This window comes from Diabrotica undecimpunctata, chromosome 5, assembly GCF_040954645.1.
Source record: "Diabrotica undecimpunctata isolate CICGRU chromosome 5, icDiaUnde3, whole genome shotgun sequence".
Taxonomy (NCBI): Eukaryota; Metazoa; Arthropoda; class Insecta; order Coleoptera; family Chrysomelidae; genus Diabrotica; species Diabrotica undecimpunctata.
The window spans coordinates 145,597,307-145,623,723 of NC_092807.1; the positions used below are offsets into that span (position 1 = coordinate 145,597,307).

Consider the following 26,417-nt stretch of genomic DNA (forward strand, 5'->3'; position numbering starts at 1 on the left):
TGCCAGCTGTATTTATTTCGATTTCATCCGGAAGCTCCTTGCTCTTCTTCATTACGGCTGTTTGTTGTTTACGCCGTGTTAAAAATTTACTTCTCCAACTTTTTAATCTATTTCTTTGTTTTGTCGACGATACATAAATGTTATATCATAAAGCTTTTACGACGGGATCTAATAAGGAATTTGAAAATTAATACCAAAAATGTTCTTTCAAATTTTTTATTGAATTATTAAACAACTTCAAGGTTATATTCACATAAAAATGTTTTAACAATACAATTTATGAAAATAGACTTCAGAAAAGCTTGTAATATATAAACACTTTTTTAAAAGGTAATAAGTACAGTAATTTTTATTGATTAAGTTATGCTAAAATCAGTAAAGCTGTATAAAATACAGGAATCTTATCTGGAAATAGTTAAAGGAGGTCATACAGAATTAGAACAATATTTCATTAAATTTGTGTAATTGGCAGTTTGAACTCCTTTTGAGTATTGTCTAACAATGCCATCGTTTGAAGCATAATTACGTAAAATAAGTATAAAATTCAAATTAATAAAATAAAAACTTATTTAAATTGACAGGTAAACTTTGTGTTCTACATATCTCTAAAATCAGTCAAATATAAAATTTGTGATTTATATCTTTTTTTAAAAAGAGATTTTAAAAACAAATCAAAAATAAGAATACTTGACGAGATAGATATTTAAATTAAAAATAAACCTGAATAGGTGCACAACATTTAAGAAAAAACTATATAATTAAACATAAAAAGCTTAAAAGTTATCACAAGATTAATCTCCATGTTATCCATGCTGTAGATCAAACCAAGAAGTGTAGGGTTGAGTTAGATTTAACTTTCCAAGATCTATAATAATCTAAAATAAAAAAGGATAAATATATATAGGTTTATCGTACAATGCACAAATTCGTCTCGATAACAGATAATAAAGGAATCATTAGTAAACAAAGTCATTAGTAACATCAGCTTTGAAATTTAATTCATTCCACATTTTGTCATAAATATTTCTCTACTGTACCATATTAGAAATGTAAAACGTTTTTTCGCATTTGGACGGATAATTTATTAAATAAATCGTTTATATTTAAGTGGCAATTTACAAGTGGTAATTTTTATTTAAAGTTTACCACATTTTTGCAGAAGAAGTTGTTATGATAATTTCAGTAATAATTGACTTATCCTCTCTCTCAAGTACTCCAGGAACATTAATAAAAAAAATTATAATGCAAAAATTGAGACTACCCGATTTCATTGTTTGTTTGCATTCGAGGTTACACAGTTGCCTTTAGTATGTTACCAAAGAATATAGACGCATATTCGTCTATATAGAAGCGTCTATATTCTTTGATGTTACTATTGCTTCACTATTTGCTTATATAATAATAATGTATTATGTAGAATCAGCGCAGAATTTCGTTCAATCAGTCAGTACATTTTTTTTTGCATTTCAATCATATCACCGCGAAAACAATTCCAGTGACAACATAAAAATGCTTGGTTGAAAACAAGATATTGAAAACACTGCGTATCAAGTATCAAGTGTTCGGCAATCACAAACATTGTGCCGCTAATTTTTGTATGTATGAACAAAACAATTATGTATGAACCTTTGTAAAGTTGTAAATTTATTAATAGATAACATTACTCTGGTCTGTTATTCTAATTACCCATGACACAACTAAAGAGAAAACTAGTTTAAAACCATAAACTAGAAAGTTTATGGTTTTACTGTGTAGCCCCAAATTTGTCACTTGAGGGGGTGTCCCGGTTGTATAATCGGCGCGAGTAAAAGATGAAAGGATTTTTGACCTGGACTTGAGAAATATTTGAACGACGCTTAGAGTATTACTTTATGAACAGATTTTGTTTTCCTAAAGAAAGAAATTTTTGTTAAAGTGTTTTGTTTTGACAAAAGTGTTAATTGAGAGACGAACTTTTGTGGCAATATATCATTAAATATTTAGCCGCTCATGATTAAGTGTTTATATCGTAAAAAACGAGACAATCCTACTGAATTTCGAATTTAGTTTTTTCTGACGAAGTATACTTTTTAAAGTTTCAACTTATTGACAACCTAAAGTTTTCCTCAATATACTCTTCAGACACGCCACTGACTGTCATCATCCATGCTTTATAAATGTTTGTTAAACTAAAGTTCTACTAAAATTCATCACATAAATTACTGACTAAAAAATAAATTTCAAAAGTTTAAAATTACCAAAGCAATGTTTAACCTTTAGACGTACCAAATTTTATAAAAGCACATAAAAACATTTTTACCTGTCCTAAAACGTTGCTGCTAGAGTAAATCAATTGTTTTTGTGTGCAGGCTGTAACTTCCAGCTGTTTTGATCCTACTTCTCCTTGGTTAATAACATATTCGAAACTTTCATCAAAGGTAGGATTTACGTTATCTTTGATTACCTGAAAATAAAAATTGCTGTAGAAAATAGTTTATAAGTCTGACATATGTTTTTAGCTTAAATAAAAAACAGAAAAATACTGCAAGACGCTGGATAATTTATAAGTAAAAAGTTTTATAGTAAGACTGTTTTAACATATTTAGCTGTTAAAGTGTTAGCGCTGTTGTTCAAAATGTCGTACAGACTTTAGATTCGTCAGAAAATCTATAGTTTAGTTGAATATGGTGTAACATATTTAAATAGCCATGTATGTATATAACACATTATTACTGTATAACACACCTCAATTTTAATACAGAATCTGTACAGAGAAACCTTCGCCAAAATGGTCGGTAATAAAGACTGTTTTAGAATCTTTACCTGAAAGCGTAGCAATCTCTCACTATCTATTTTAACTCCCTTGGTGGTGGTTCGTCGGGATTGTAATATGGGAGATATGCTGACCAGTAATTATCTCCTTCATACTTCCTGTCTCTACGAGCTTCAGCTTTACCGTCGTTAAATCCCTGGAACAAATATTCATCGACCCCAGTACTTTAAAATGTCGTTTGACTATTATATAGATCCTCGGGACTTCAGCAGATCGGCTATATATAACATCTCAACTTATGCCAGATATACCCCTTATTTTGCCCTTGTAAACACACGACTTTTTAATGACGAAAGACCAACACAACCAACGCGCAAACTTCCTTCCGAAAACTTATCAGGGCCATCAATAATGCGAAGTGAAATAGAATATGCAGTTAGAACCACAAAGATGCATAAAGCAACAGGTCCAGATGAAATTAATATAGAAGCAATAAAACTACTAGACGAGGAGAATATCGAAATCTTGGTAAAGCTGTTCAATAGAATTTATGATACTGGTTAAATTCCGCGAGAATGGCTGCAGTCATCCTTTGTGATGATCCCAAAAACAGCTAATGCCACAAAATGCAACAAACACCGCTTAATCAGTTTAATGAGTCACTTGCTGAAACTCTTCCTTAGGATATTACACTCAATAATGTACAAAATACTAGAAGAACTTAGCGGGTCAACACAATTCGGTTTTAAGGGAGGACTAGGAACAAGAGAGGCAATTTTATGTTTGAACACCTTAATACAAAACTGTTTAGATCAACGAAAAGATGTCTACCTCACCTTCATCGACTACGAGAAGGCATTTGACAATGTTAAACATGATATCATGATGGAACTACTACATAGGGCCAACATTGACCAGAAGGAGATCAGAATTATTCAGAATCTATACTGGAACCAAATGGCAAAGGTGAGTATTGATCAAGACCAATATACGGATGAATTTGAAATCCGGAAAGGTGTCCGCCAAGGCTGCATACTCTCTCCGATGCTTTTTAATTTATATGTTGAAAATATATTTGCTGAAGCATTACTACTACTACTACTAAGGATTTCCACAGTTTTCACTGTCTTCCTTCACTCAACCCTTTTCTCCAATTTTCCATGTCATTCCAGTCTCCATCTCGCAGGGTTCTTTTCTCCATAGCCTCGTCGATTTCATCTCTGAATGACCTTCGGGGTCTTCCTCTCTTTCTTCTTCCAATCGGGCTCCATTCTGTGATTTTGTTTATCCAGCGTCCTCTGTCCGCTCTTCTGACGTGGCCGTACCAGGATAGTCTCTTCTCCTCTATATAGTCGATTATGTCTGATTGCACTCCCATTCTCCGCTTAATCTCTGCGTTTTCAATTCTGTCTCTTTTTGTAAGTCTACAGCTTCTCCTCAGGAACTCCATTTCTACTGGTCTTATTCTACCTCTATTTCTCTTGTTTATTGTCCAGTTTTCGGACCCATATGTCAGGATACTTCTTGTCAGGGTATTATATATTCTCAGGGAAGCATTAGAAGACACGGAATTAGGCATTAAGGTGAACATTAGGCAATTAGCAACCTACGCTATGCGGACGACACAGTGATTATAACTGATAATTTGGAAGATCAGCGGTTATTACTTGATAGGGTGAATAGCATAGGTAAAAAATATGGCCTCAAAATCAACATTTTGAAAACGAAATATATGGTCATTAGCAGAAACCCTCCAGAAAACCCGATAATATGCATAGGTGACAATCGCATAAAACGCGTGAAAACTTTTAAATACCTTGGCACCACAATCAATGACCAATCGGATCCACAACAAGAGATAAAAACCCGAATACAAATGGAAAGACAACTTTTGTGAAATTCAGACCGCTCCTATGTAATCAGAACCTAGATTTCGAAATACGCTACAGAATGGTCAAGTGCTACATACGGTCCATCTTGCTTTATGGCATGGAAACGTGGACTTTGAAAAAAACATCTATCAACAAACTTGAAGCATTTGAAATGTGGTCATTGAGAAGAATGATGCGCATACCTTGGGTGGATAGAGTTCGAAACGATGACGTCCTTAAGAGAGCCGGCGTGGAAAGATAACTCTTTGAATTAATTAAAAAACGCAAGATTGGTTACCTTGGGCAAATATTGAGGGGAGCAAAATATGAAATACCACAGTTAATCCTACAAGGGAAGATCGAAGGTAGGAGAGGAGCCGGCCGCAAACAATTATCCTGGTTAAGGAATATTAAAGAATGGACAGGAATACACAATACAGGCGAGCTGTGTCACGCCGCCAAGAATAGAATTCTAGTAATGAGATAGTCGCCTACGCACTTTGGTGTATGGCATGTTAAGAAGAAGAAGAAGAAGAAACACACGATTGTTGTTGTGCAAACACTCAAAGCCACATCAATTTTTCTCATAGCAACAATAAGTTTTGTCGAAGCTGCCAAACTACGCTGGAGGTTTAATTGCAGGATTCTGCTTGGAGCCATCGAGATCTCTGATGGTTTTGTTGCCCAGTATCTTTCTCGGGGGCGCGGGTGAAGACCATGGGGCGTTTGTGTGTACTATTCTAATCGACTACATTTAAGTCTGCTCCCTCCCACAGACACTTCATAGTCCTCATTTTCTCAGTAGTACACTTTTTTGTATACTCTTTGCGCACGATTTACGGAAAGGGTCCATGCGCTAAACGATGTTTTATGAAACTGCTGAAGTTGATTCTGACTTCCTATATGAGCATCATTCATTGCTTGTAACAGTTTGTTGAAGATCAAATCTACTTGAACCTGATCTAGTGAAGTATCCTGATGGCGTCTATGAACCACCGCAATCCTTATTACTTTTGTTACATTGCTATATGACCTAGTCTGCTCATTAGAGTCCCTTTAGGGACTCTAATGTTTAGATTAGAGTCCAAAAATTCCTTTATAAAAGGTAATAAAAACCTTTTTAATATTACATATATCTTTAATAAAAGAATTTTTAAATAAATTTCATTTTTTGCCCTCGGATTTTGCCGATACGTCCGTATTGGTTTTATGTAGATTTGCTGAAGTCTCAGCAGCCATTTTTGCCTCCGTCTTAATCCTCTTTTGTTAAGCTCCAGAAAGGCGCTTTTTGACACTGGTTCCTTTGAGTCTGTTCCTCTCAAAACACTTTCCGGCTGAGTATTTGGGGCGGAGACGGAATCTGCGACTTGAGTCACTTCTCTGATAACTGAGTTGTAAACTAACTTTTACAGTATAAATAAATATACAAATAAATACTTACCTGAGTTTTTCTCTTTGTGTCACGAGCTCTCTCTGGCAACAGATACAGTTTTACGTACGGATCGGGTATATTCGAGGGATCTTTAAGAGGTATATTCCTAAAAAATATGAACAAATAACTTTGGAAACATACATTTAATAAATAACTTACATGATTTTATGGACCACAACAATAAGTCGTTGTCTTTGGACACTGTAGCGAAGTGTAAGTTGAATGCGACCAAGACCGGCTTCACCAGCGGAACTGAAAGAGTAGAAATAAATAATTAAATGTTATGTCATTCTTCATGGTGAATACGATACTACCGAGCCATAGAAAGAAGTAATTTGTAGGCCTTCTTAAATTTTTATATATAACCATAAGCCCTCACAAAAAAGTAAATACTAAAGAACCACAAAAATAAGAGTACCACTGTACAGGAATGCTGATCAGAGGTAATCAAATAAATCTATCCCCAATAGGTAGCGCATGTAGTTTGGGCTCTATAATCGAAAATTATAAAAATAATCACAATTTCACAGCTGGTGGATACGAGAAAACGGATTAGACCAAAGATCAGGGGTAATTCAAGATGCTGAGAAGATAGGTTCTGCTAATTTTTTTTAATAACATATTCCTGCGTAGGGTGATACCATATTCTTGGCTAAAAATAATAGAAAACAAACCCAAAATCTTTTAATGACTACCATACCGTCCGTATCGGTGTAATATTGGAATATAATTACAACATGTAACATGTAGTGTAATTACAATAATTCTTACTCTTCCTTTATGTAATCAATTTTGCTGGTTCATTGGCGGGTTATTGCCTGTATAGAAGATTGTCACTTCATCTCTTGCGCGGTCGACCGATACATCTAGCAGTTGGTGATTTGTCCCTTGCTATTTTAACAACTCTGTAGGTACATTCTAATCTCGTCGCTCCTTATTCGGTATATCAGTGTGTTTCCTGTAATTCTTCTGCATTATTGGTCTTATATTGGCGTTATAGATTCTTGATTTCATATCACAGTTAAGTCTCCATAGCTGGACAGTGTCCTGTAGGTAGCTGCCCTGTAGGTACTTTATTTCCATTACTTTTTTAATGCTAACAATAATTCTAATTACAAAAATGTTTAATTAAGCAAATATAAATAAAATTTATGATTCTATGCTTCTCTTTGACTTGAAAACTGAAAGACTTAACAAAGAAAAAGAAGAGTTAACGCGAAACAAAGGACAGGAAGAAAAAGAAGAAAATCGTTGACGGATGGCATATACCAAGATAAAGTATGCACAAAAGGAGAAATCTTGACACTTCGCCGCTATCTTTGTGAGCGTCCTTGTAACCTCAATGGCTTGTAACGACAGACTGGAGTGGTACAAGTGCCTCGACCGATCCATTCATCATCATCATTATCATCCAGCCTACTGCTTTTAAAACTGAACTTAGGCCTTCTCTAAGTTCTTCCAGTTCTCAGCGATTCTTTTGACATCGTCTGTCGATCGTGTAGGTGATCTACCTCTATTTCTTCACTCCATAATTTTGATGGTCCACGGCTTGCCATTAATTCTGGCCATATGGCCTACCCAGCCCACTTAAGGCATCCATAAACGGCCCATATCAGTGATTCTTCTTTGCAGTTCAGTAGTTTGCTTGTCCTTGCTAATTTGGATTTCATGACCGACCCATTATCTACTATCTAGTGGAGAACAAAACTTAAGAAGTTAGGAACTTAAGAAGGTCGATGCACTGTAAAGACTATATTACCACAGATAATAATTTGATTACACACTGTAAGCCCTCTCAATAAGGAGTTGTTTTAATTGTTATGCTTTAAAATTTTTCTTTATATGGTTTAACAGGACTGACATTATTACAGAATTTTGAAGTTATTCAAATTCTGTATGCTATGTGTATTCAATTGGAGGTTTCCACGGTTATAGTCGGAATTATCAATTATTTATATCAGTTGTTTGGATCATATCTTGTTTGAATGAGCTGTGTGTGAATTAATCGAGACATGCATAAGCATGGACTGTTTGTTGGTCACGGTAACCTAGTCCCCTCTTTCTCTTGAAGTAGCTACATATAATTGTAGTGAAATATCGAGATGAAGTCTCGATATAGCTGGAATATAATAAAAAATCAAAAACCATGCTTATGCCGAAGATAGAGGATAAGTTACTAAATATATTGAAACATTAAAAACAATATATCTGCGGTCTTGTTCGGTATATAATACATAATAGTACTTAATAGTACAACAAGTGAAAGAATACATATGTAAAATATTTGATCACAGAAATACATGCTGTATAATCTTAACAACCAATGATGCATGAGGATGAACACGGGAGCAGAAAATACTTACGATGTTATGCTTGGCGTTCTATGATAGAGAAGCTCTGAGCCATCTAATGGTTGCGCACCACCAAGAGCAGATAATGAAGAATCTTCTAAAATCTCTTCAACTGGTGCTTCTTGGTCTTGATCTATAACTGGCTCAATTTCATCCAGATTTTCTTTAGATTTTGTTAAAACGGCATTTGAGCTTTCTAAAATAAAAGTGCAACAAAGATTATAATATATTTTGTGTAGAACGAAACTTATTCTAGAATAGAGAGAAACGCTAGTCTATTTTTAGATAGAAGACATTTTAAACGTAATAGCAGAAAATGCCAACATTCATACTAACTTTGTTACCACATAACTAGAATCGCTAAATCAATAATTTTCGTGTACTTTGATAGTAATTATTCATAGTCATTATCCACTACTGTTTGTTAAACATCCCCTAAAGGATAATTTTTTTTATGTAAATGTAAATAAAATGAAATTTTATATATTTTAAAAATTTTAAACTTAATATAAGTAAGAATAAGGACAATAATTTGAAGACCGTAAAATGAAATAAAATAAAAAAAAGTAAAACAAGACAATACAAATAAGAACATCAAACGTTAAATGCCTATTTAGAATTGACAAAAGACATAGAACTGAAAAGGGACAATTTTAAAAAAGAAATACAAAATGTGTTGTGTGTACAAACCGTAACAACGTTATTTTTTACAGGGCGATATGTACAATCCCTTTATAAAAAACAAAACATGTCAGTTCAAAATATAGTTAAAAATTATACCCAAACGATTATTTGAGACGGATACAATTCGCAGAATGGTGAATAGAAAAATGTATTGAAAATTCAAATTTTTATTCAAAGCTCACATATCCCTAAAATTTTCGTAAATACGGTTATGGATTCGTCGGTTTGTGAGTCCTATATTATGTACGTGGGCAACTGGAACAAGGTATCTCGTAGACACCATGGTATTTATTGGGGATTTGGTCTTTTACGGATCTGACAAGATTGGACAACTTGGAGTGAGTAGTGAAGATGGTTCTGATGTTTAGAGGGTTAAGAGTTCTACTGATCCTGTCAGTGACACCTTTAATAAAAGGTAGAAAGATTTTGGGTTAATCAGGCGGCAAGATTTCTTTTTTGGATTAAATGGAATTTAGATGTTTTTGAATGCTCTTATTGATTTTGGATTATCTGTGATTGTTGTCGCTAAATCTTATGGATCGAGAAAGAAGAGTGTTAATAACTCAATTGAGTTTGGCGGGTATATATATATATATATATATATATATATATATATATATATATATATATATATATATATATATATATATATATATATATTAGGTGAAATATAATTAAAAATGTAAACGAAAAATATTAAAATATATAAGGTATCCCATATAAAAAAAATATAAGTTGGTATTATATCTTCTTAGTGAGACGCCCTAAAAAAATTTTTGTGCTCCACTGAACTACTCCATAATATATCTTTCAAAAGTTCCAATTTAATTTTTTTTAATTTTTCTTAATAAAGACGATATATAACCTTTGTAAAAGGTATATATTTAAAAACCCAAACGGGCTGTGTTAGACAAAACGTTTTCGGAATACATCATTCCATCATCGGTGTCTAGGAGTACATGAATGTAGCCACTAAATATATGGGTAAAAACCCGTTAACAAATAATTAGTTACATTTGTTCGACATTATATCTTATAAATACTTATGATGTTAAAGTTACCGTTGGATTAGGTAACATGGCGACATATGACTCCACGTTGAAGTTGCAAGTCCTGAGACGGTGTGTCTACGATTACTTTATGGAAGCAACTCTCTTTTTAATATATGGTATACAGCCAAATACAGGAACGTAGATTCCTTGTGGATATATAACCCTGTCGTTATTTTTTCGATAATCGACAGTAATCGCCCTATATCTCGCCAATGTGGGGATCTATTGATGATTTGATTCGAAAATCGTTACGTTAACATAAAAATATGTCATGACATATTAACTATTTTTTTCTACCTCCTCCAGTTTTCGGTATATCCTACAAAACTTACCAATTTGAGACACCCTGTACATAACCAATATTTAAAATAAAACACAAAATGTACATTACCTACAGAAGATTTCGAAACGTTGGAGATACTTCTTTTAAACCTGTCTTCATCATCAAGTTGTGCGTCATCTGTTGTAGCTTCGGCTTGTTTCAGGATCTACAAAAATTAAATAAATAAAAAATATTTCAGCCTCGACTTCGATAATAGAGTTTACCAGAGCACAAACATGTCTGATAAAATCGATTTATTATTAGTTTGCATTCAGTAGTAACAAATGCTACATCCACCTCACATAGTTTTCCAAACAAAAAAGTATCATTTATTCTGAAATTTTTATAGGTTTAATTACTTCAATGCTTGTAATAGTACATACTCTAAAACCATATTGAATCTTCCCGATAATTTTTTATTGAGATATACCTTCTTCTTCTTCTTCTCATTGCGCCGTCTCCTTTCGAAGGTTGGCGATCCAAATGGCAATTGTAGTTTTGGAAACTGCTGCGCGAAAGATCTCTGCGGATGAGCGGTCGAACCATCTCCTCAGGTCTTTCAGCCACGAGTTCTGGCGTCTTCCTACTGATCTTTTGCCCTGTACTTTTCCTTCCAGTATAACTTGAAGTAATTCATATCTTTCGCCTCTCAGCACATGACCCAAGTATTGCATTTTCCTCTCTTTGATTATTCTTAGTAATTCTTTTTGTTTACACATGCGACGAAGTACCTCAAAATTAGTAACTCTTTGTACCCATGGAATCCTCAACATTCGTCTGTATATATATACATCTCAAAGGCATCTATTCTTTTTTCTATTTCGGAGTCCATTGTCCAACTTTCACAGATATACAGTAAGACAGAAAAAACGTAACATCTGATCATTCGGATTCTAAGCTGTAGACTAAGGTCTGATCTTGTAAAAAATGTTTTAATGCTCATGAATGTTTTCCTTGCTTGTTCGATTCTTGATAGGATTTCTTTTTTTGGATTACACTGACTATTGATATTTGTTCCCAAATATTTTATGGAATTTACCTGTTCTATTATTTGACCCTTGGCATACACCTGTACGTTTATTGGTGTCTTTGAAAATACTAAAGTTTTAGTTTTGGAAACGTTTAGATGTAAACCGAACATTTCGCTGTGGTGAACTACCGCGTTTATTATATTTTGTAGTTCTTGTGCGTTGCTTGCTATTAAGACGGTATCATCAGCATATCTGATGTTGTCTATGCTGATTCCGTTAATCTTAATTCCGCCTTGGACCTCGTCTAATGCTTCTCTGAATATAGACTCCGAATACAAATTAAAGAGTAGCGGTGATAAGACGCAACCCTGTCTCACTCCTCGTCGGATTTGTATGTCTTCGGATGTTGTGTGCTCTATTTCAATTGTTGCCGTTTGGTGCCAGTATAGTTCTGAGATAATTCGCAAGTCTTGTTCGTCAACCAGTTGTTCTCAGAATTTCGATCATCTTTTGATGGTTAACGCAGTCAAATGATTTTCGATAGTCAATAAAACATGCATATACATCTACATTCATATCTCTGCATCGTTGCGTTAACACATTTAAAGCAAAAAGAGCCTCTCGTGTTCCCAATCCGTTTCGAAATCCGAATTTAGTGTCGCTCATCTGGAACTCGCACTTCTTGTAAATTCGTGTATGGATAATTCTGAGAAAAGTTTTAAGGACATGAGACATCAAGCTTAATATTCGATAATCATCGCATTGTGAGGAATTCGATTTTTTTGGTAATGCTACGAATGTTGATTTTAGCCAGTCTGTTGGTATTTTACCTGTGTCATATATCTTATTGAATAGTGCTGTTATTAAATCTAGGCTTTTACTTTCGTTACCTGCAATTAGTTTAAGTATTTCGACATTGATATTGTCTGAACCGGTGGCTTTTCCATCTTTCTGAGATTTTACTGCATGAATCACTTCTTCTTTGGTTATTTCTGGGCCTTTTTCGTTTATTCGATTATCTGTGGATGGTGGAGAACAAGGCCTATCGTCGTCAAAAAGAGTTTGTATGTATTCTTTCCATCTCTCTAGTTTGTCTTCTGTACCCATAATTATTTCGTTATTATCATTTTTTAATATTGTTGCTTGTCTCTTTTTGTGTCTACCTGTCATTTCTTTTACTTTTTTATGAATATTAAAGGTGTCGTATTTTTCCTGAAGTTGTTTGATTTCTAGGCATTTTGTTGACATCCAGTTTTCTTTCGCCTCCCTGCACTTTTTTCTATTGATTTTGTTGATTCGCTTGTATTCTATTGGGCTTGTTTTATGTTTTCGTCTTACGTCCATGAGGTCCATGATCTCTTGCGTTATCCATTCTTGTTTTTTGTTGTGTTTTATGAACCCGATGTCTTCTTCTTGTATCTTTGTTATTTTTGTTTTTAGAGCAGTCCATGTTACTTCAATGTCTGTCTGATGAGATATACCACATCAACCATAATAGATTATTAGTGGTAATACAATCCTACGGTGTGGTTTGCTGTATACAATATAAATAAATATAAAATATAATAATACAATAATCTTTAAAAATGAATGGTTCCATAAAATACTACACATTTTACACTTCCATGAAACTGTATAAATTGATCGACTTCTGAAAATTAATGAGTCTTTTGCCACTTTCACCATTCAACGCGCACCTATGTTCACAAGATAAATTGCTCTTCTGTTTCTCAAGTTGGAACAGTGGCAGTTTACAACAATATGTTGAACAGTTATGGTAGGTAAAACAGATTCTTTAAGTTTCTTTCTTCTGTAGATATGATTATAATATTCTTCTGTATTATCACCACTTCGCTACATTTTAGGTAATTCGTTGAATTCATATGTAATTCTCGATTAAGTTGTATAATTTGTATAATATTGATTGGTATGTTTCTTTTATACAGTAGGTGTGAGACGTCTTCGACTTGGATGCGATCAAAAGCCTTTGTCAGGTCTATGAAACATAGATATGCTGGTTTGTTGTACTCGATGGCCTTTTCTGTGATTTGTCTTCGTACAAATACGGCGTCTACACAGTATCTTTCGGATCTGAATCCTTGTTGTTGTAGCATTTTATTTTGAAGTCCCCTAGTATATGTGTTAATTGAAATCCCCTTATATATGCATTATAATAACGAAGAATTTTTTCAATGTTTCTTAGTTCGTATCCTTCAATTTAAAACCAAAATAATCTTTCGTTTCTTTTGAGGTCGCCGCCGTCGATAATAAATCGTTTTATTGTTTATTTATGTCACGGTCGCAAATTCTTCGATATTTCTTTGTTCAAACCGCTCGATATTGCGTTTTCAAATTAATTTACGTCTTAATTTCCGTTGTGTTTAGTTTATACCCTAAGTGTTTTGTTTGTTCCAACTTATGCGAGCAATTTTTTAAGATAATTTCGTCTTCGTCACTTTCGTTGGAGCCGCGGTGAAGAGCGGTGATCTGATCTCCAGCGTCATGTCCAAATTCAATTTGAATTTGTAGTTTTCTGTTTTTGTCCCTTTTCAGGGAAATCTTCGTCTTACGTTATGGAAATCAATTTTAGTAGCAGTTAATCGTCTAATTCTACCTGTTCCGGTTGTTTAAGAGGCAGAGTCATAAGTTTTATGCTCAGTGCCGGCTTCGGCCTCAAATGGTCGATCCAATTTGCAGTGTGAGATCTAGTCCCTTTTGTTCGTGTGTTCGTGTCCAGGATTCAACTCCAGTTTCCAACCTCAGGAACTTGTTTTCGTGTTATTGTGAAATCCAGGTAACATTTTTTTGTGTAAATTTAAAGTAAAGCAGACATTTTTTAAATGAACGTAATAATTGCTTTCATAACAAAAAAGTAATTGTAATATTTAAAGTAGTAAATTTTATGGTTTGACTTTTAACTGTCATTTTATTTGTTCAGTTTTGTTTTAAATTTAATGATAATTTATGACAGCCCGTTTTAGCATTTTTGATTTGTTTTGTTTTTTTTTTAAGAAAGGTTAACTTTCATGTAAATTTTGTAAGTTTTTGTTTTATCTCCAACTCTTGGAAATTGTAAACAGATGACACATGTAAGTTTTTTTTTGTATTTTTGTATTTTGCAGCTATTATTATATTTTTGTATTGTCTTTTTTGAGCATTCTTGTGTTCTCTATGTTTTGTAACTGTTTGTGGTGACACAAAAATAAATGTTAAATTTTGTTTCTTAACATTTGTTTATTTTTCTTAACTACCCTTTTTTTTGAGTTTCCATTTGGAAAAGATGTGTTTTTTTATGTTTAATAATTATATTTCCAGTTACAACTAGCTGGTTGTAATAGGTATAATTAGGCACCTCAGGTGGCGCCCTATATTAAATTTCTTGAGGTGTTTCCGGTTTATTTTCATTCTATTTGTCCCAAGAGATTTATGACCTTTTATTTCATTTTTCTGTAGTTGCCCCAATCCAAACCCCCTTGTCTTTTACTTATCCACGACCCCAGCTCTCCAACTAACCCCTGAGTGCCCGTTCGCACAAGTAGCGTTTATTTTGCTTACCCTATCTTCGCCCCAAGAATTTCTATCACCCATCTTCTACCCCTAATAGTAATACCCCTATGGTAGGCAAAATATATCGTTACATTGTTCATCTGATAAAGTTGTTAGTTTATTGCTTTTGTTGGTTAGGACTTTTGTGGTAAGCTTAAGTGCGGTGTTCAGTAGATTTATACCTCTATAATTTATACCTCTATAGACATTTTAAAAATGTCTATAGGCCCCAGGTCGACTCAGCCTGAATAAAAATGAGTACCTTGGGTAAAACCAGGGGTAATAATAGACGGTTGAAGCGTAGCACTGGCTATGTTACCTTCCTTGTATACCGTAGGCCCTAGATATAGCAGACTACCCTGCTATACTCCCAAAGCCGCGACAGCGGTATAAAACGGGAGACTATTATTATTATTATTATTATAATTGTTGAGGTCTTCTTTATCTCCTTTCTTGAATATTGGTATTATTATACTGTTTCTCCATGCGTCTGGTATCTTGCAGTGCGATATTAGTTTTGGTATCAGTTTTGTGATGTTTAGGGTTATACTTTCTCCTCCGTGTTTTAGAAGCTCGTTGGTTATTCCGTCAGGTCCTGGTGGCTTTATATTTTTGAGTAAATTTATGGCTATCTCTACTTCCTGAAAACTGATTACTAACTCGTGTCTTAATTCAGGTACGTTATTGTGTTATTATTTTTTTTCCTTTAAACAATTCCGTTAGGTATCTTTCCCAGTCGTTTGCTGGTATGTTATTGTATTCCTTCAATTCTGCCATTTCTTTCCGTTGGTTTCTTATGAATCTCCATATTTGTTTTTATGTATCCTAGAAGTCGCTTTCCATCCTTTTTGTAAACTGTTCCTAGTGTTCATTTTTTGTTCTTCTTACCAACTGCTTTGTTTCATTTCGTATTCTTCTATAGGTGTCTTGGAATTCTAGAGTATTTGATATTTTGTACTTCTCTTGTTTCTCTTTACATTTCTCTTTTATTTCTTTTCTGAACCATGGTGTATTGTTGTTGTTTCTTTTGTTCAGTATGACTGCGTTTTCCTAGAGCTTCTGTTGTTGTTTCTTCAATGTTATTTTAAATTTTCTCCCAGCTAGGTTGTTGTGGTTCAACACAACAACCACAAATCTTCTCAGAGCAGCAGTTTGCAAAGTACAGATTGCCATAATGGTCACCAACATCCGAAACGGCTAGGCACTACAAGAAGAGGAAACCCGGTCTTTCCCGTTATACGCAAGCAAAAGATGGTATCCAGATAATGTCTGGATTTGTTCATATTTTGTATCGCCATAGGATTTTTTAACCGTATATGAAGAAGATATTACAACAGTGTGACCAAAACTTAGAAATAAAACATTCGAGGGCATAAATAAAAAAAAAGTAATTGAAAAACAGATAAGAAAAAGATCATGCATTGATACATTGACACGCCGCTGATTTTGTTAAATACAAAAAGGATTCTCCTTGGATAGTATGTATAGTAGAGTTATAGCGCAAGTACGGCCGAAATTTTTGTCACGTTATTCACTATTTTCCTTGTAAAATTTTATTGGCGTGTGCTACATGACTCAAGTATTAGGAATTCTCTTATCGGGAATTTTTGGGAAAAATTATCCATAATATTATTTTGTTTTACATTGTACACAGAGGAGACAATTGCTGTTGCGCACCTGGTTGTAAAACTCACAAAAGCACATAATATATTACTTATTTTATATAGTATGAAATGTATTTATTATTTTACACTTTTATCATTTTATATTCATCATGAAATAATTCACACTCAAGAGAGCAACGCCAACATACTTAACGCGGCAACAGAATCTTTTGGAAAGAGGAAAGTAACAAACACTATCATATAAAAAAACTAAATGCTTGAGAGAGGAAGTGAAGACAAAATGTGAAGAAAAGAAGAAAGCCTTTTGACAATACAGAACACAACAAACACAACAGGCATACAACCAGTATAAACCAATCAGAAATGAAACGAATACTTCAGTTAGACAAATTAGCGGCACTATTTGCTACAGGTGACGATAATGAACCACCAACACCAGAGGTGGCGACAAACGAAGAAATAAATATTGAGGAGAAAGACGTAAAGAAAGCATTAAGGAAATTAAAAAATAGAAAATCACCAGGAGAGGACAGAATACTGAATGAACTCCTAAAGTAAGGAGGGTCAGATCTGGCCAAACAACTACTAAAACTAATCCAGAAAATAATAAAACAAAACAGAATTCCTCAAGAATGGAGATCAAGTATCCTAATAGTTCTCTTCAAAAATGGAGACAAATTGGACCCAGAATATTACAGAGGAATTGATTTATTAAATACAACACTAAGGTTAACAACCAAAGTGATAATGAGGCAAGTGCAAAAGAAATCATTAGAATACAACAAACCAGCATATCTATTATTCGTGGACCTGAAGAAGGCATTTGACCGAATCAAATTAAAGGACGTTATCCACTTACTGTACTCAAGAGAGATACCTTTAGGAATAATCAAAACGATCGAAACATCTACCAAAACAACACAATAATAGTAAAAGTAAAAGAAGAACTAAATGACCCTATTAAAGCTGGTAATGGGAAGACAGGGAGATTCCCTTAGTTCTCGATTGTTCAACCTACTTATGGATGAAATATTAAAAAAAGTAAGAACTAAAAAAGGATACCAAATGAGACAAGTACAACTTAAAATAATCTGCTATGCAAACGAGGCAATACTACTCTCTCAACGTGAAGATGATTTACAACGTATGCTGCACCAATTTAATATAACTGCCAGAAAATTTCACATATTAATTTCCCCAAAAAGACAAAATCATGTTATAATAGCGCATTTACTAAGATGTAAATTGGAGCTGGAAGGTCAGATAATAGAACAAGTGATGGAGTTTAAATATCTAGGCATCACATTATCTAGCTACGGAAAGGTCGAAACAGAAGTGGAAGATCAAGTGCATAGAGCAAATAGAGCCAAATTAACAACAGATTAAGTTTTCTTTACAATGAAATATAATATCAGTAGGGCGAGATTCAGTTTGTGTACCACTGTGGAACACACACAACTGCTCTTCCACCTAACCCCCCGAAAATAGGATAGATAGACTATATCTAAATAATGAAATTGTATTTACAATAAAACATAAAAATATTAAGTACATATTAAATTTATAAATTATAAACTATTTACTTTTTTTAATTCTTAAATTTTTAAATTACTGTTCAGCTAACAACTGCTCATAAATTAATCTCTTGAACTTGACTCTAGACAGATTTTTAATATTGTAGGACAAACTGTTAATATTGCAAGCAATTGAATATGAAAATGAACGTTTAAAAAAGGATGTTGTATGTTTAGGTAAAGTGAGGGTATTCTTGTGTCTAAGATTAAAATTATGAACGTCCGTCCTATAAATTATTCGATTGTACAGGTATGGTGGAACTCTCTCTTGAATGCTTTTATGGTAAAAACATAAAGCATGGAGTTTCCGACGATTTTTCATATTTAGCCACTTGACTACAGTGAAAACATGACTTATCCTTTGAAATTTCCTGATGCCAAAAATCAAACGCAAACAAGAATTTTGCAATTTCTGTATTCTCCATGAATCAAATTCAGTGAGACACGCATTGTAAAGCACGTCACAATAATTTAATTTTGATAGTACCAGAGCATTACATAATAATGACTTTGTGGCCCTACTTAATAAATTGCGGCTTTGATACAGTAATTTTAAAACGGCGTAAGCTCGTTGTAAACAAATACTTACATGATATGTAAACCTTAAATCTTCGTCGAATCAAACCCCAAGGTTTTTAATCTTTTTTCTTCTAATTCTCTAAAAATATTTTCCTATGGAGATTCCTCCCAAAAATGATACCCTGAGTTTTTGATGTATTCAATTTTAAACAATGATTTTGAGAAAAAATCTGCAGCTGAAGAAGGTCATGATTTATTGCATTTACCGCTTGATCACACTCATTTGGATAAAATGACATATAGAGTTGGGTATCGTCTGCATAATAATGTTGTGAACAGGACAAAAACACAGAAGGAAAATTAGATGTGTATATAGAGAATAAAATTGGACCTAATATAGATCCTTGAGGCACACCAGTATTAAGATCTAGAAATGAAGAAATATTTTGATTAAGTTTTACTGCTTGACATCTATTAGAAAGATAGGATTTCATTAGATCAACTGCTGTCGCTTCTAGACCAATATATTTTAAAATAGAGAATAACAAATTATGGTTAATTGTATCAAAAGCTTTTGAGTAGTCAAGAAGAATTAGAATTGATATTTGTTTTGGTCATAGGCTCTAAAAATATCATCTGTAATATTTAATAAAGCAGAAAGACAGCTATATCTGGACCTAAAACCGGACTGCATCATAGGGATTATGTTGTTATTTTTTAAATGCGTTTGTAACTGAATATCAATCACCTTTTCCAAAATTTTAGATAATGTAGGCAGTACACTTACTGGTCTTAATTCATTCATACTTTCTGTATTTTTAGTCTTCGGTAACGGAATAACATGTGCCCGTTTCCATTTAGTGGGAAAAATTGAATTTGTTAAGCAAAAGTTAATGATATGAGTGATATACGGTAGAAGAAAGGGAATGCACAGTTGAAGCGTTAATATGTTAATACCATCATCACCAATAGCTTTACTTTTAATATTATTAATAATATGTAAAATAATAATTTCAGATACTGCTTTAAAGGTAAGAGAAGAACTGAGGGAATACTTAAAGTTATTTTCATAGAATATTTTTGTATCAATGTCTGCTTTCATGTTTGGTATGACTTCAATAAAGTGTTTATTTATCTCATTTGCATTCCACACGTTTTTAATTTCAAAGTTATTTTTGATTTTGCAATTATTTACCAAATATTTTAAATTATTCCACATATCTTTACAAGATTGATCATGTATGTTTTTAAAATATGATTTTTTCTCCCTTATAGTCATGGCTGTTACTAAGTTACGCAATACTTTGTAGTCATTCCATTGATTTATATTTCTAGTTAACTCGTAAGCAGTAAGTGCTTTATCCCTATCTAACATTAATTGCTTGATGGCATTAGTTAACCATGGAGCATATTTCTTTGAGATTCTAAAAGTCTGATATGGAACATGTATGTCAAGTAAAGTAATGATATTATTAGAAAGAAAATCGACTTTACTGTCTATATCTGGCAATTCATATATTATTCTCCATGGTATAGATAGATTCCAGATCAGATTTAAATTGACTGTAATTTAAATTTTTGAAATTCCGAGTAGTAATAAATTTATTTGTATTAGATTTGACATCACAACCAAATTTTAAAACAACCAATTCATGATCGCTTATTTCTGGGATATGTTTTACTTCAATAGACAAGATTTTATCCTCAGTAGATGTGATTACATAATCAAGCAGAGTCGATGTGAACTGGGTGATTCTAGTTGCTTGATTTATCATCTGCTTTAGTCCAAGACCATCTAATACATCTGTAATGAACTGTGTGGAATAATTATTGGTATTTAACAGATCAACATTAAAATCGCCCAAACAGAGTAAATGATCTACACTTGGCAGTACTGATGATAAAGTTGTTTCCAAAATTCCAAAGAAAGTTTTATAAAATGCACAAGGAAACAAAGTTCCTGTATTTGGCTGTATACCATATATTAAAAAAAAATTTTGAATAAAATCCTTTATAATATGGTATATAAAAAACCCAGTTGGGCTATGTTGAATTGACAAAACGTTTTCGGAATAAGTATTCCATCATCAGTGTCTAGTTAATACATGGATGTAGCCACTAAATATGTGGGTAAAACCCCTTTAAAAATTATTAAATGAAATTTAGTTTACATTATGTCTAATTTACAGTTAAGATGGTAAAGTTACCGTTGGATTGGTAACATGGCGACATATGACTCTACATTAAGTTGCAAGTGATATATACCTTTTTATAAAGGATTTTATTCAAAAATTTTTTTTATAAAATGCTCCATAAGGATTATATAAAACACCAATAGCTAGTGTTTCATAACGAAGAGAGAGTTTTAACCATATCTGTTCAGTTTCATTTGATGGCTCAATCAGCACATAATTTATATTACATTTTATGTAAATACCTACACCTCCACCTGTGTCATTTTTATTCCTGTCTACTCGCTCAAAGTTATAGCCAGGTATATTAATGTTCTTACTGGATATTGATTCCTTTAACCATGTTTCACTTATACCCATAATATCTAAATCATTTTTCAAAATAAGTTCTTTTACATCAATAAAATGCGCAACTAGCGATCTAGAGTTTATATTGTCTGAATGAAACAAAATGGAGAAATTGAAATATCGTCAAAGAAATGAAAGGTAGAATTTACAAAATAGTCATCAGACCAGTAATGATATACGCGGCAGAAACACGACATGACATAGAGGACAAAAATGATGTTAGAAACAGCAGAGATGAAAAATTGATGGTAAGACACTATGGTACAGAGCTAGAAGTACAGATATACGATGTAGATGCAAGGTGAAGAACATCAATAACTGGGTAAGAAATAAAGGAGTAGAATGGAACGATCATACATATAAGACGAATGATAACAAATAGAGTAGTAAAGACGGCAAGAGTTGATTTCCCAATAGGAAAAGGATTAGTAGAAAGACAACATCTTACTGGAGGCACATTGAAAAACAGACGGAGTCATGACTACATAAAAAGAAGAGGATCATTTTATATTATGCCCTGTTTTTTAAAAACCAAGAGGAAGTGATAATTCAATTAAATGAAATTATTAATAATTTGACCCATTTTGAATATGTAACACACGAGATTTTGTAAAGTAATAGTGACTTTGATGAGGAGATAATCTTTCCGTGGGAAGTCTTTTAGCTGAACAAGATATTTGCCTTCTGTTCGAAAGGAAAAATAAAATATTGTGTATCTATAAATTGTATGAAACATAATGCGTTCCCTTGTATAAACATTATTCAATACAAAATTCTGTATGCACAAATTGTAACAATTAAATTAAATAAACATTTGTGTAGAATTTATTAAACTAAAAGCTAATATATTAAAAAGCATACCGTTATCATTTTATAATACTTTAAATATATTCGTAACTACTATATTGCTAAATACATTAACTTACCCTAAGATGCATTGACCAAATAACTTTACTCTCAGGTCCAGATCTTATCAACGAAAATGGTTCTTTGCTCATTACCATATTAGGTTTAGTAGCCAACGTTTTGATCTTAAAGTGAAGCTGTCCTATTTCGGAGGATGTCTTGTGATCCATTATACTCAGAAATAGTGTATCGTTTTCTGGATTGGTAACCAGGAACGTGAAACCTTGCTCCCATACAGGATGGACCGTCCTCATTAAAACTTTTGTTTGCTGGGAATCGTTTCCTATTCTTACAATGGCGTATGGATCTGGTTTCGTTGACATTCTAGCTTGCTAAAGATATAAAAAATAATTAGTATCATGACAACAAGGTGCTTGTGTAACTTACAGGTAAATTCTTACAGGAATCCAAAAATAAAGTAACTAGAGCTGTGTGTAAGTTTGAGTTTCTCAGCATTTGCGTTTCAGTCAAAGTCTAAAACATAAAACACTAATTGATATTGATTGTTAATGAAATTGCCAAAAATAATCATTCCGCTATATTTGTCATTGTAGTTATTGTATTTTTAAGTAATAACCCAAAGAGAGAGAAACACACAGAGAGAGAGAGGCACAAAGAACTGCAATGCTGTTTGAAAATAGTAACGTTGAAAGCTACTACAAAAAATAAACCTATAAAACAAAGTGTCGAAGGACCCGACAGAATTCTTGAACATTACACCAAGAGGAACCTATGTACCGAGTTTCAAGAGTGCAAAACTTTTTTTCTTTTTCAAAAGATATTGCACACACAGAGGGATGGATGTCCGCTGGCAGATGGACAACAACACGATTTCAACAAGTATGTGTGATGTCGTAAGAAAGATAAAGCTGTTGGATCCGAATATATCTGATACTAAGAAAATGGGACAAATTTCCAATGAATGGAGAAGAAATATCTTAGTACGTGTGTACAAATACAAAGGCAACGGCCCAACGTTGTACAAATTATGACGTCATAAAATTACCTAGCCTCACCAAGAAAATAAGGGGAGAGGTTAATTACTACTGATAGACACATATGTGTAGAGACTAAATGAACGGAAAATCAGTTTTTAGATTGACAACAAACGCAATTTACATTAAATGACAGCTAATAGATTAATATTGGAAGAACAATGCAAACATTTGTATAATATTTATTCATTATCATAAAAATCTTAAATGCATCAAGATCGTTTGTTGTGGGATTGACTGAGAAATTAATTTCCTGGCTAGTACTGAAAATTGTGACAGATTTTCCCAAAGTATTGAAAATTATGAAAGATAATTTGATGGGTCACAACTAGTGTAAGGGCCATATGCAGGACACACTAGTAAATATCATATGGGAGTCGGACTGCATTAGGGTTCAGTCTTAAGCCCGTATCTATACTCGGTAATATTAAATCAGATCACAGGAAAGTTTTCAGAAGATACTACTTGGTGGTTAATGTATGCTGATGATCTGGAATAAAAGTAAATTATAGGGAAGATGTGAGAACGGCGGAAGCAGGTTCTTGAAGAAAACCCTTAGAAACTTAGTAGGGCAAGAACAGAATAAAAAGAATATTCATTTAAAGAACACATTCTACCAATAAGTCACGTTGTTGTCTGCAATTACGTGATGGCCGCGAAAGGGCATGGATCAGAGAAGGGAACGATATTTTGACTTTAAAACCGTCTCTGAACTGGTATCTTTCAAAGGTGGTTTGTTATGGTGTGGAAAGGTATTTCTTTAAAAACTCATACCGACGTCTTATTTGTGAAAAATGATGCTTGGAATGCCCACAAGCAGAATACCTTAGGGCGAGGAAGTCCAATTACTCACTTGAAGAAAGATATATGAAAAAAAAAATTATTTAGATAAAAGTTGGAGCATAACACTTTTTTTCAAAATTTTAGGGTGGCTGGTTTTTTGTTGGACAATGTAGGTAAAAACATAATCAAATATTTACAATTACCTATATGACTTAGTAATTTTGTGTAAATCAATAGAAATTTACTACCAGAATCGAATCTTCTAATTATAAATTAAAAGTTTTACTTACGGCATCTAGATCTGAATATTGTTTACTGAGAGTGTGCCATGTAAATCTAAGATGTACCATTCCGTGTTTTGCTTGTTCTAAAGTAACCCACTATAAACAAAAATACGCACTTACTATTTGTTTTTACCAAAATTACAGCTAACACTCACCATATCATCATGACCCTTCTTTACTATATTAGAAACTTCAATAGTAGCCCTAAAATTGTTTATTATATTAATATTTGTTGGTATTATAATTATTTATTAAGTAGAAATAAAACCAGATACGATTTTGATTTTCATACGATTTTTCTTTATGATTTAGATAATAAAAAAATCTAAGTGATTGTCAGCCCATAAACATTTCAGACAAGAGTAGTTATATTAGTTTTAAGAAATTGTAATAACGATATAGAAAAATCAAATCAATAGATATTAATAGTAAATTGTTACAACGTTTAGTTAACTATTTACATCTTCAGGTAATAAAGCACCAACCCGGTTCAACGTGTTTTGCCGGTGGTTCGTTCAAGGATAATTTCGTACGATAAGATCGTCCAAAAACGACTGTTACGTCAGAAAGTATCGACACAATGCCTGAACTAATATTTTATGATGCATGTGGTGGCCAAAATGCTAAATAACCAAAAAAAAACGAATTGCGCTAGAAAAACTGCACCAGAATTAACACTTAAATGGGAAATAGCAGAAGTACCAGAAGCTATAATGTACTTAAATCTCTTCGAAAAGAAAAGACTAAAGATATCATCTCTCCTATTAGCCTACATGAATGGGACTAATACTTTAAAAAACTACTGACGAAGGAAAGAAGGGACAGAATACCTACAAATGCCACAAACACATTCTTATGTACAAGTAAATAGAATGAATTCTCACTTAGTGACAGCAAGGAAGTAAACAAAGTATGCCAAATGGTGAAAAAGGGAAAATCAACAGGTCCAGGTAATATCCTACTCGAACTACTAAAATACGGAACCGATAAAATATACAGGCAGCTAAGTAGCATGTATCAAAAATGGATGTATGTAAAAATCCGAATTGAAAAGGCCGGATCAATGTTCTTCCGAATGAAAAAAGGATTATGTGGAGGAATATTAACAATAACCTGAAAATAAAACTCACCAAATTACTCTACATTATGGTATGGACTTTAAAGCTGGACGCTCACTAAATCTTTATTTAATAAACTTTCGAAATCTGGGTGTATCAAAGGCTGCTTTGCATAAGCTGGGTTGACAGAGTGACAAATGAAGAGGTATTACAACGTCTAAAAAAGCAACCCCAAGTAGTGAAAATCGTAAATATACGAAAATTACAGTGTTTTGCCCATAGAGTCCTCCATCTTATTATTTAGGGCAAAATATGTAAAAAGATATTGAAGAAGAGCATCATGCGAGAGGGTTAATTAGTCTTCGTTGTCACTCTTCAGAGCCGCGGTGGATTATACTGGTATATCAAATTATATCCAATACTATTCAATGTTCAATAATGAACATGGAACGAAAAGAAGAAGAAGAGAAGAATTTAAGTGGCATATGGCACTTTAAAAGACTTGGTTAATATCGTATATTTTGAAAATTTAAATTAATATTTTTCCAGGCAACTTCCTCAAATTTTAGGCCAAATGGTGTTTCATCTACAGCATATTTTTGAAATCGGTGGTAATGTCGTGGATTTATTAATCTGAGTAATTGTTTTACAGATTGTAGCAAATATTTTAGCAACATATATTTCGATAACAAAAAGAGAAATCGAGAATATCTTCATATTTTATCAAAAATATTTTGGGTAGTATTTCCGACAGGAATCCACAGCTGATAAAAAGTTATGATAGAGGTAATATATGCAGACTTGCATCATTTGATCAAATCGCTTTGTTTCTATAAAATCAACGTTTAACATTAGTTGAACATAGTTTAGAGTATACATCTTCGATAACTGTATAGAAAAAATAAAATTTTACACAAAATAGTAACTTACGATTGTATACTTTGGCTAATAAGAATTGAATAAAACAATTACGGGTTCTACTAATATTATAATAAAAATAAAAAGTGCATATTATTTTACACTTCGTATCATGATTTTACAGTACTTCAGTGTTCATTCTTGTACAAATTCTCATTTTATGCATGTTTGATAAGTTTGCAATAACCATTTTATAATGATACTAGTCTTTTTCTTCTTCTTCTTATTTTAATG

General features: G+C 33.0%; 1 protein-coding gene across 2 annotated transcripts in view; it reads right to left on the reverse strand.

The window, feature by feature from the left end:
- Window positions 1-208: 208 nt before the first annotated feature.
- Window positions 209-26,417, reverse strand: part of Esyt2 (extended synaptotagmin-like protein 2) — a 67,374-nt gene continuing 41,165 nt past the window's right edge. Inside the window, exons 11-20 of one of the 2 annotated variants that reach the window (XM_072532963.1) lie at window positions 24,363-24,411; window positions 24,214-24,303; window positions 22,533-22,619; window positions 22,166-22,477; window positions 10,534-10,630; window positions 8,419-8,602; window positions 6,215-6,307; window positions 6,065-6,161; window positions 2,300-2,443; window positions 209-875 (exon numbers count right to left, since the gene is read on the reverse strand). In XM_072532963.1, the coding sequence (XP_072389064.1) occupies window positions 804-875; window positions 2,300-2,443; window positions 6,065-6,161; window positions 6,215-6,307; window positions 8,419-8,602; window positions 10,534-10,630; window positions 22,166-22,477; window positions 22,533-22,619; window positions 24,214-24,303; window positions 24,363-24,411 (1,225 nt within the window). In that variant the 3' untranslated portion in view covers window positions 209-803. The remainder of the gene's footprint in view (window positions 876-2,299; window positions 2,444-6,064; window positions 6,162-6,214; window positions 6,308-8,418; window positions 8,603-10,533; window positions 10,631-22,165; window positions 22,478-22,532; window positions 22,620-24,213; window positions 24,304-24,362; window positions 24,412-26,417) is intronic. The other variant, XM_072532962.1, reaches the window with a different exon arrangement.